At 40.5% G+C, this 12,579-nt stretch overlaps 1 protein-coding gene across 1 annotated transcript in view; it reads right to left on the minus strand.

Annotated features, from left to right (window-relative positions):
- Nucleotides 1-971: 971 nt before the first annotated feature.
- The window catches only part of LOC140239325 (uncharacterized), a 42,807-nt gene continuing 31,199 nt past the window's right edge, over nucleotides 972-12,579 (minus strand). Inside the window, exons 21-25 of the mRNA XM_072319198.1 lie at nucleotides 10,448-10,623; nucleotides 9,548-9,659; nucleotides 7,757-7,859; nucleotides 6,847-7,010; nucleotides 972-3,508 (exon numbers count right to left, since the gene is read on the minus strand). Of these exons, the coding sequence (XP_072175299.1) occupies nucleotides 3,290-3,508; nucleotides 6,847-7,010; nucleotides 7,757-7,859; nucleotides 9,548-9,659; nucleotides 10,448-10,623 (774 nt within the window). The 3' untranslated portion in view covers nucleotides 972-3,289. The remainder of the gene's footprint in view (nucleotides 3,509-6,846; nucleotides 7,011-7,756; nucleotides 7,860-9,547; nucleotides 9,660-10,447; nucleotides 10,624-12,579) is intronic.

A 12,579-nucleotide genomic window follows, 5' to 3' on the forward strand; every position in this document is an offset into this window, starting at 1 on the left:
AAAGTTTTTCTACCAAAGTTTCTAAATCTGTACCTGGGACATCTGAACTATGTCAGAACATCTGCAGCTATTGTGAAATAAAAAAATGATAAAATTAAGGGTGCAAACGCAAGGCAACCACGCTAGAACAAAAATATATCTTCATCTCAAAAAAAGAAAAAAGAAAAAAAAAGAGATCATGCAACCCCTTAGTCAAGTTTGACATAACATTTGCATCCCAATAGAGCTGCCATGGAAACTCTGGACGTTGAGAAAGACTTTCGATGATGTGTACCAACAGGTACTGGAAACAGAGGTGTGAGAATTAGAAAACAGACTAACAAACAAAAGATGAGAAAACGAGAAAGAACTACAGCAGACCCAACTCGCTAATTATCACCCTGACAGCAATGTTAAATACTTTATGTGATGCATACTTCCATTTCATAATACGTCTAGTGAATTTCACCGATGATGAAAATAGTTCAGAACCCTTCCTGGCTGTTCGTACAGGTGTGCATTCTGTGACTAACAACACTCGTTAGGATTACTACTTTGCTGATACTATCAGTATCACAGTCTGGAGATTCTGACAACACCTCAATGATGCAGCCGTCGAATTCCTATTTTGATGAGGACTAGGTTGTTTCGACAATGATGCATGCCCAGTTTACGCTTTGTGTATCTCTCTGCCCTGCTAGGCAACGCTGGCTGAGAAACGTCCCGAAGACAATGCTGAAACAAGACGACACTTGGGACGCACAGATGGGCAGCATCAGGGACGATACAGCAAATTGGCACAGGAGAAGAATCAAATGGGAAGGCCCACTCACCAAGCAATGGAACAAGGATTTTCTCGGAATTGTATATTCTGTCAAATCAAGGCAACCCATTGGCACCAGTGCGGAGAAATACTTGTAACTGAACGAAGCATCAGTATCACCGTGACCTCTAACCTCATCATGAAAGGGGGGGGGGGGGGGGGTGAAACGGGATACGCTCAGGATCTCAGTGTATCTCACTTTTTGTTTAGACTACAAAGTACCACCGCACACACCAAAGGAGTTTGCATACGGTGTATGGTGTAAGTAGATCGCAGGGTGTTGTGGATACATGCTCACTGCAACCACTGCCAACATGAAATGTATGCAAAATCTTGATACTAGAAACAAGACATATCTGGCAGATGCATCCCTCTAGCTACAAAATATAGGTTGGAGATTTTCTTATAAACAAATTTTCAACAATGATAATGTGTCTGATAAGCATACAAGAGGTCAGTAAGGTCAATTCAAATCAAAACTCCAATAAAAAGGTGAGAAGGTGTTCTGAATCCAACAGAAATAATGCATGGACTAGAAATGAAGGAATTAAAATGGTGCAAATGTTAGTAACAGGCATGACTTATTCTTCATGCAGTTAGGTTTTGAAGAAAAATAAAGGTGCACAGTGGAGTAAGAGGTAAAATAGACATATTAATAGGGTTTCACTACATCAAGATGTAACCATAACAAAATAATTGTAAGTCTTTCTTGGAGCAAGATACAAAATTGCGTACTTTTGAGTGAGTTAAGGAAGAGCAAGGTTCAGATTTTTATTACAGAGTCTACTTGTGACCTTCGGATTAAAATCACATCAAGATACTTTGCTAAACGGTTAACATACAATTTGTTACTCTGGGTTATGTGGAGCATCAAATACAGTGACAACAAATTGCATGGACTTGCATTAACTCTACAGGGACCAACTTGAGTCGACGACAGGTTTTATCTGCAGCACAAGACGAACACACTCTACTTGTAGACTGGAGTGGAACTGCACAGCTGTGCATAATGTGAAGAAGTTGGCATCGCCTAGTTACGCAGAATGCCGTCGCCTTGATCACAGATTTTTCCCGTTCCCTGCGTTTGCAGGCAATCTCCATCCCTTTGCCGACCCCCACAAAAAAAAAGAAAAAAGGACAGACAAAAATAAGAGAGCTCACTCTACATACACTGTAGCTGCACCTAGAGCACATTTGCAAACCCATATGAGTATTTCATAGCACTTAATTCAGCTGACGATTCGAAGCAAGAAAGTTATTAACAATTATTTCCACATCTGCCTTCCTTTGTTTTTTTTTTTGTTCTATTTCAAAGTAGAGCACATAAACACTTAATAGGATATAATAACCTCATGTCTATCTATTCCTATAAACTTTTGTACTATCATAATACATCCCTGTTTTTAATTTGGCACGACTGGCATAGTTTCTTCTTTGGAATGAATCGCTGGTCTATGCTAACAGTTTCCGTACTTCCCACTCGAAAACTTGAATGACTCCTGGCGCCATTAAGAAATGGCATTTCATGATCGATTTTGTTCCACTTACAGTCCATTGTGGAAATATCTTTGACTCTTGCTCTTGTTTGCAAAGAGCAAATTACACATGTCGCTAAAGACAATCTCAATCGGTAGCCATAATACAGAGTGATCATGGCTCAGCGTACAGAAGTTCTTCATGATGGCTCCACACCCCTTTCATCCGTCTTTGGGCAAGCGTCAAACTTTTTTTTCTTTTTTTTTTAGCACAGATTGTACGATTCAATCTCGGTAGCCTCATCACGCAACAAGCTTCTCTGAAATCTTTTTTTTTTTGAGTTGATAAACGTCCAGTACTTGGTCAGCTGCTGGGCAAACGCCAAACCAAGGTGACCCATCGGCAGTGCCTGAGCGAAAAAAAAAAAAAAAAAAATCTGGTGTAACGCAACCAAGGAAATGCATTCCTCTTGCTTGGGGGTTACAGCCATCTTTCCATGACTCTTTTCAGAGTTCACGCACACACATACACACAATGGCTCTTGGCAGCATTCCATCAGGCATAATATCTCAATCAGTCTGTGCTGACCTGCAAGAACGTTAGCCTGCCATGCATGGCGACTGGCATAATACACCTACACCCAAGTTAATGTCTGAGCAGGCACCTGCTACCCTGTTGTTAGGTCACTAGTAATCTGCAGACCACTGCCACTACTGCAAATCATTCAAGCGTATCTCGTACGGAGAATCTCCCGATATGAGTCTCTGCTTGACTGGATCCCGACCGCTTGAGCTGAAGTTTACCTCTTTCATTTGTCTTGCCTTATTTGGTGCCTGTTGGATATCTCTTCATATTCATTCTGATTCTGATTCTTTTTTTTTTTTTGGTCTGTGTTTTGTTGAAGGCTGTTAAAGGAATCACAGATGAGCCAAAGCTACCACGATTGTTGCCGTTTCGGAGCCCTTTCTCCCTCAGGACAGAAGCAGCTCCAGCGTATCGGAGCAAGCGTGCTCAGTCGTCGATGGTCTGAATCTCGCCCATGTTGATGCGCTCTGCTGCGTTCACACTGAAGCCAAGGATGCTGGGGTCGACCCGCTGCATCTTCTTCTTCTGCTTGCGGTTGTTCCTGCGTGCCTCGGTCTCCCAATCTCCCATCTGGGCTGCAGCCGAGGAGACGACCGCCGACGGATGTCCCGGGATGCCGGACTTCGTACCCAGCCAAGCAGACTCCTGTTTGCGGAAAGGGGGAGGGGCGGGGGGAAGGAGCAAAGGGAAAGAGGGAGTGAGGGAACGAGGGAGAGTTGGGAGAGGTGACAGAGGGAAGAGCAGACAGGATGAAGGAAATATCAGAAGATGGACGGTGAGATGAGTTTGAGGTGATTGACCATCAAATTACAGGAAAGAAAAGATGAATCGGACCAAAAGGCGCAAGATTGGAATGCATTTGACAGATACGAGCACAGCATGAAAGAAGACCCCCACAAATATATGGTGGATGAGACGAACGGGAAATGGAGAATAGAGTTAGTGAAAGGGATCAAAGTAAAGACAGGAGAGAGGATACAAATGAGAGATGTATAGAGAGCAAAAGAAAAGTGAGTAACATTGAGATGGATGATGATAAGATTGATGAGAGTGACACAGTGCCGCGGAGAAGTACACAGAATTCAAGAGAGTATATGTGGCGAATTACAGAAGAAATTAAAACAAATGTGAGAATCGGAGACACAGACAGAGACAAGGGATGTGAAAAGAGCCATAAACAACAGGCATTTAAAATCCACCGAAAACAGGTTAAAGGAGGTGCATGTCCAACAATTGACAGAAATCGATCAAAGTGACGAACGGATGCGAGTAGAGCGTGAAAGAGGTGACAAAGTGTCGAGACAGATCAGATTCAATGAGGAAGAGAAAAGGGTGAGCAGGTGAGAGATGCGCAGAAAGGGAGAAAAGGATGGAGGAAGGATGGGAGGAGGGGAATGCACAATGTAAAGGCAACCGTTAGTTTGAGACGTACCACAAAACACTTCAGCATTACCTAAGAATACATCCCTTTCGTCAAATATTCATGTTTTGTGAAACACACCACACGGAGTGATGCTGCGACTGACAGAAAACTATCAAGTTTTGAGGATTTAAAAAAAAAAAGTGCCACATCTTCACCTTATACTAACTTTGCAGAAGCTTCACTACAAAGAAATTTTCCATGAGCAGCTATTTCCTGGAATGGTTCATACATCTATTCAATATAATTCATTTCTTAGTTGATAGCATCAGTGTCAGAATAAAAATTGTAACAAGAAAACAGATACATTTGAAGAATGCAAACTGTAGAGTTAATACAGTATCTGTTTTGGCAATTGTAACTACAAACTATTCCCCCCCCCCTCCATCATTAACATCCGACAGAAGCAAAATCTCATAGATCAAAGGCATGTAGACAAGTGAAATTGATTACAAAATATGATATTAGTTTCAATTTTTTTTTCCGCGGTGACATTTGCCTTGACAGCAAACAAATATTTGGTGCATTTAGAGACAAGGTTCTCACATGAAAGCCAACATTTCACAAATAGTCATGATCCAAATCAGCATAAATATGGATAATGTATTTTAGCCATGACTGTAAATAACAAAACAAAACACCATGGCACAAGATTTCAGCTCTGCGGTCCCCGCGAGGAATCTTTATTTTCCTGTTCTTAAACATGCTGCCAAGAAAAGGATGACCAAACAACTGCTACTGACATGATCAATCACGATCAATCATACTAAAGCAGCTTTATATTTTTCAAACAGGAACCAATGGTTTCTAGTATAATGGCCCAAAAATTTTCTGGCATCAAATGACAATCATGAGTGCTAAAAATGGCATGCAGATGACCTAAGCTTGCATCTACATAAATAATTGATCAATCAAAATAACCTTCAGACTATACAAAGCATTGCATCATGTAATATCTGATTTAAAAAAAAAAAGAAAAAAGAGAGAAAAAAAAAGCAGAATTTTTTCATGTCAAGAAATCATAGTGCTTTATTGAAAAGTCATTCACCTTATTTCATCTGTTTATCTCTTCATGAGTAAGTCAGAGATTACCAACTACAAAAACAAAACGAGAGAGAGAGCGCAGGTTGAGTTTTGGCATCGTATTGTTGCAGGAACGAGATTGGGGGCAAATGTTTGTTTCTGCTCACTACAGAGGCTGGATAGAGAAAAACATGAGTTAGCGCAAGAAAGCGACATACGACTACTTCCCGTCAGTTTTCGGGGACACTACACATGTACTGCTGGAGATGATTGTCGGTTCAGCAAAACTTATAAGAGAAATGATTTGATAGTTGCACACTACAGACTGTTTGAAGCACATAATTGAACGCATTCAGACAACTCGATTCTCAACAAATGGATAAATGAAACAGAGGAAAATCTATAATGCAGACAAAACCAGGCACTAGTGAAACAATGCACAAGAACTGTAATTCGGGAGGAAGCTCAAGTCGCGATAACAAAAATTCACTGGAAGAAACTCATTTGAATAATTTTTTGGCAGACAAATACACCAAAAATCTTGATGTCACATATGAAATTTCCTTGCAAGGGAGGTTTATTGTGACTGGCTGACAAGTTAAAATTGGGTACATGGGCACCCCCGACATCATTTATGGAAGACCAAATTTTTGAGACTTCAATCCCATCGCAATGGCTGCAGAAATCCTCCTTGTCACCCAACTATGATGGCCTTTGAACATGTCATCTGGTGACCACGCTCAATGACCACAATGTAGCAGGTGGGTCTTTTTCCCTTACGAACAAGGTTTTTTCATATTTACAGGCAAGGGAGTCCCATGTCTCACCTGCATGTATTTCCGACCCCCCCCCCCCCCTCCACCATTACACTCCTTAATATGCATCTTGGTGACAAATGAGGGTGAGAGGGTGCAGGGAATGGCTGGAATGGGGTGGATTTCACCACTCCTAACCCTTGCTGTCCAATATGGGTTAAAGGGCAATAAAACCCAAATATTCGTATGTATATGAATTTAGTAAATGCGGCAATATTAGCATGACACATCGGCAAAGTTTGAAAAAAATTGGGCATTCTGTGAAATTCAAAACATCATCACTTCTCTAGCATAATTAAAAAATCAAAACAAAACAAAACAAACTCTTGGCTTAACACTTTCAGAAGGCAGGGGAAATAATATCAACCTAAACTCATGTCAGCTAAAAGTGGAAGGAATGCATACTTTTCATCATACAAACTTTTATGGATTTTCTGTTGTTTTTTTCTTTATATTGTTGTCAATGTATGACAACAAATTGTTGTAGTCTTCTTATTCCAGCAATGGCTGTATACCGAAACCACAAAAATTTGTGACTTACGAACAGATTGTCTGATTTTCATAAAACTTCACAAATGTGTTCATATTGCTGCATTCACTCAATCCACATATATATTTGGGATTCATTATCCTTTAAATAGCTTCTTTCAGTTTTTTTGAATTCCGTGACACATCTGTAATCTCTTACGAAATGCCACATTGGTATGACAGCGAGGGCGCCCTACCATGTCCTTCTGTTGCCGCTGCTGCTCCCTCTGTCGGTTGCGCCGCTCCACGAACTGGCGGGCAAACTCTGTGCTCTCGCGCGACTCGCCAAGGTACATCTTGATGTAGTCGTGGACTTCGTATGGTGAGTCGATGTCTTGCAGGAATGACACGAAGGTGGAGACTGAAAAATGCGGTGGAAAAAGAACAAGACATTCACTTTTAACTTTTTCGCCTAAAGACAGGAGCAATGTCCAACATTACGCATGGCTCTGTTAGAAATATGATTGTTTGTTTTTTCTTTAGACAATCTGAAGAGAGTAGAGAGATTGATATTCTTTTTTACACAACATTATTGGTTATATTACCAAGCCTTTATGACTTCCAAGTCTGATACGGGTGCGATCATGGATGCGATCAAACTTTCAAACTCACAACCTGAAAACAAATGTATGGGACTAAGGACATGTAAAAGTGGCATTTGGCAGAAAGCATGATTCCTAATTCGATATTACACCAAATCAAAGGTACTACACAGCAGAAAAGTTTCACTTTCAACATTCTTCTATTCTTCTTCCGGTTGGAGTACAGTTTACTATCTGGCGTATCATCGTACTCTCACTGATTGACCGGTCTGGTGCATTTTCTTGAGTGCATTTGAGACATACAACTTCACTGGGCTTGAATCCTGTTCTTTGCGATGAATGAATGACGCGAGATCTTTCACGTGTGTGGGTTGTGACTCTCTCACAAACGGAACCTCCATGTAATGTCCTATCTGAGGGACAGAGCGTTCTGAAGAAGACAGTATGATAACACATAACATTGCCAGGCACGACTCACTAGGCCTCTAATGTACCTAACTCCTTTGCAACACGAAAGCGATAGCGTGGGACTAAGGACCTGTCGCCCTCACAAAGAAAGACTTACTGTCAACAGGTGACCTCATTCTCTTCAGCTCCATCTCACACCACTGGCCAAACTCAGTGGTTGCTGACGGCAGATTGCTCTGGAACAGCTTCCTTACTGTTTCCTAGAAGTGTATAGACACAAATGAGACAAATGGTTTTACAGCCATGCAGGTACTTACTGTATACACCAAATATTTTGCAAATTTCGCAAGTCAGGTGCTAACTGCCAATTTAAAAGCATGCAAAAATATTAACTCTAATCCCGACATGATTGTGACATGCACGCATACATTTCTTAGCTCAGTAATGTACTCCATAATCGCAAATTTAACCCTAACTAGGCCGGGGGGGCTCCGAGGCCCCACCCCCCCACGTTCCGCGCAATGTATCGCTAACGTCAAAAGCTATCGCCGCGACGTTTCATGACTTTTTTCTGTCGAGTCTCCCGCATCTTTTGACACCAAATTTGCGATGCCCAGGCGCGCGGTTCCGAAGTTCGCATAAATATGTACATGCATGTCAGACCAAAAATTGCTCAAAAACGTGAATTCGTGTACAATTTTAATGGAAACTGTGCTTACAGTCAAATTTCATAAAAGCAAGATTATTTTGGGGTTTTATTGATTAAAATCAATTAATAACATATTTTCTTGTTCGGAACAATGTCGCGGACAAGTTTCATCGAAGAAACAATGAAAACCATAAAGTCGAAAAAACAAAGAAATACATAAGAAACAAAAAAACAATAAAATACTTTAGAAATTTTTTCGGATGGCTCAGTTTTTTTCTCTTATTTTTGCTTAGGACACTAAAAAAAATATCTACACAAAAAAATGTGCCCATTTCGAGCTTTATCTAGAGATTTATACCAAATTGTCCGATTTCATGCATCATTATGCATAAATTAGCATAATTTAGCATAAATGACAATCTTTTCTAAATCTAACTTCGTAGTACTTTAGATTACATCATAGGCAATATGTGTGCCAATTTTCGTCGCGATCGCGCAGTCGACGGCCGAGAACTGGAGGGGGGGGGGGGGGGGCCTGGGATGCCCCCCCCCCCCCGGCTCTATGATCTACCTAAATAGCCCAGCCCAGTTAGGGTTAAACGCTCATGAAATTGTCAGGAAGTCCCGATTCGCGAAAAATGTGGCTCGCTAAATATATGTTATATACAGTCGTCATTTACCCCAACTTTGCCGGTTTACCATTCATACATCTGTGTCGGGGGGTGGGGAGGACATTATGGGTAAAATAACTTCAAAAACAGTGAGCACTTCACAGAAAATTTGAACTGGGGTGCTTTGTTTGAAGGTCTAGACACTCAGCTACTATACCACATTGCCCTGAATTATTCACACCCCTCCTACTCTTGTGACTTTTCAGCCTATCAATTTGTCCACAACAGAGACAGACAGACACACACACACACACACAGACGAACAAAAAGAAGGTCTGCCAACATTCCCACATCCAAAACAGAGATTCCACACAGCAAATCAGGGAGATATCAGTGTGTTAAATGCATGGCGAAAATAATACCCAAATCAGGAAGATTTTGATATTCTCTTATTCAGACAGGAACAGATTTGACAGTTTCAGGAAGACACCTGCAGAATCAGGGAGACTTGGCAGCTCTGCAGAAAGACACACAGAGACACAAAACATCTATACAGGAAAACGTAGTGCGCATTCATTGCCTAATGTTGGATGCAGACTGACAATCCCAACACTTTGCGCAACCAACTTTCATGTAAAAATTGCTTAGGCCGTTGTGAAATTGTGAATGTTTGACCCCATGACCTCACCTCCTCCTTGGATCTCCCCTTGCTGCTGTTGATCGGGGCTTGACTCCTCGCCGTCGGGGCACTGGTGGTGATGTTGGCGGATGCACTTCGCAGGGTGGGGAAATTGCTATTTCTGTGCAGAGCAAAGGAAAAACGATATATATTTACACACGCATATGACTTCAGATAGAGGAGTACTTTGTTCATCACATTTTGGCCAAATAAATGAAGACTGCCCCTTATTGCCCAACTCTACACGATTAATCAAGTGAAAGTGTCTCCTCTACATTGTAACAAAACTCATGAAAGTATACAACCTTAGCACTGCAAGAAAACTGACTGAAAATTTTTACGGACCTTTTTCCATTTCTTTCATATGAGATAATATTTTCTGTGATGTCATGACAACAGATAAGATTTAACATATTGTCACATGCATACACCTTTAAAAAAAAAATATATATATATATATTATATTTTCAACATTTTTGTATCCTCGTCAACTGAGGAGGACAGGATACTAGTATTCAGAATCCATCTACTCAACGTCCACCTGTTGATCTACTGGAAATAATACTTGCATTAGAGGTCCTAACAATGGACATTGTTTTGTTTTGTTTTGTTTTGTTTTTTCTTTATTGCATCAATCACTACTGATATCATTTCTATTCAGCATTTTCTATATGTGACCTCCTTTTCAGTGGTTGCCTTTCAGTGGAAACCAAAGTGAACAAAACAAAATGGAATAGTAAAACAAAAATAAAACAGAGTCAAAATCAATGTAAAATGCTTTTCAATGCCTGTCCACTAGGACAAGCATTGAAATGCTTGATATCAGGGACATCGATATGGATATGGAGCTTGATATCAGGGACATTTTCGAAGCAGCCGAGGCTGAAATCGTAATTTGGTGCAACTCACGTGGACTTGGTGATGCTGTCCCGAGCACACTCGTCCCAGAAACCCATGTTAGCCGAGGAGGAGGACACCGTTCGGGGCTGGTCGCCCCACACGTTGCTGCTGGCATGATCCCCCGACCAGGCCAGGGAGGTGTTTGCACCGCCTCCCCACACAGCAGCTGAAGAAAACGTCATGCCCTGTTTAGTCAGGGTGGTAGCGTTAGGGAGAAGGAGAGAATTATGACACAAAACACTCTGTAAAGTTTGCTGTTTTGCATTACAGAAGTTGACTTGAAATGCAAGCATGTTACCAAACACAAGCCAAAATGAAATGCTATCTGAAGAATGCTATGAGAGAGAGAAATTTTAGACTTAACTTTGAAACTACATGGAAAAAGCACCACAAAAAGAAATACTCATATGAAAAGAAGCAAGGAAATGCCAAAAATCTCAGCACAACTGGACCATCTTAATGAACATTCCTTCTGAAGTACTGTCCAAAACTATAATAACCTAAAACTTTAGAAACATTTACCATGATCATTATTATTGTAATAACGTTAAACATGTCGTGACAAAGGATGAATTAGCACTGTGATCATTATCTCCAGATAGCAAAAAGTGGGGAGCCATGATAGCAGTGTGTAACTATACATCTTAGAATACAAAGTGGTACTACACAATGTTGTAACCTGGGGTATGATGGTATCCTGGGGTTATGGCATGCTGAATCATCTACCACCTTCAACTTCTTTTTGTGGGGATATAATGATCCCCAAATCAAAAAAAGCCTGTATGTTCTCTTTTCAGGACAGACCTTGAGTGTTAACCCTAACTAGGCCCGAGGGGGGGCCTCTGAGGCCCCCCTCGCCGTTTCGCGCGATGTACCGCTAATGCGAAAAGCTATCGCCGCGACGTTTCACGACTTTTTTCTTTTGAGTCTCCCGCATCTTTTGACACCAAATTTGCGATGCCCAGACGCGCACCCAATTTGCGATGCCCAGGTGCGCGGTTCTGAAGTTGCGCATAGGGGCAATTCCGTGAAAAATGTTACCTGAGGGTGGAAAAATTAAAATCAAGCAACAACTTTGTTTTACCCTGGAAAGTATTCAGGAAGGGTCATATCAAACTGATATGATGAAAAAAATTGGAACAATTTGGAAAAAAATTATTTTTTTAGCTTTTGAAATTGTGTGTTGTTTTCTAAGACATTGCAGAAAAATTCAGTATAATTTGCATGTAATTCTTCTGAAGTAGAAATTTTCCCTATAAAATAACTTTCAGGCAACCATTTTTATGCTATGATAAAGCTGATGACTCATTTTTACATCATCCTTCTTGGTATCAAAAGAAAATAATTCTTTTTTAAAAGATGAGCATTTCAATTTTCTGAATTTCCACCTCTGTCAAAGTGTAATGTCCGTAACGTTTTAGATGTAAAAGTTTTTGTAACACACTGTGTTTAGGTCTAATTTTGTTCTAAATTCAAACGCAAAGCTAAAATGTGATATCACACAACATATCCACGCAGTTTTTCGGGAACCTGCATAATTCCTTTTAAAAAGCGTTACGGACATTACATAACCAATGCGTTACGGACATTACACATTTGTGGTAAAAGTATTAGGTACGTATGATTTTGAGGAATAGTTTGTATTCTACCCTACAATATTTGTATCTGTCACAATGAATGCCCCAGCCCTTGTATGAAAATTGATTTGGGACTTTACTCAGCAACAAGTGCAGTGTTTCAACAAGGTTTTGACTAATCTTTTGCATTCCTCTATACAATCTTATTACTTGTATCTACTTATTTCTGCCATGAAATACATGGTTGCAAGCTATCTTACAGCAACAGCATATCAAGTTGAGTGATGGCAAGAATGTATGTTAAAACATTGTTAAAGAAGAGAAACAGTCAGAAACATCCCTGGACAAAGCCTTTTACACAATGTATGGTCAGTTGTGGTCTGACTTGTCTGTTAAGGAAACACAGTCCAACCTCAATATCCAACCATATCGTGAACGGTAGCCATCTGGATAAAATGATATTGCTGGATAAGGGAGATATGCTTACGCATGTGCTTACGCATGACACTTTATTAATCAAATTGTGTAGGATATTTTTAATTGACTATTCAATATCAAAATTTA

The sequence above is a fragment of the Diadema setosum genome, chromosome 15, assembly GCF_964275005.1.
Source record: "Diadema setosum chromosome 15, eeDiaSeto1, whole genome shotgun sequence".
Lineage (NCBI taxonomy): Eukaryota > Metazoa > Echinodermata > Echinoidea > Diadematoida > Diadematidae > Diadema > Diadema setosum.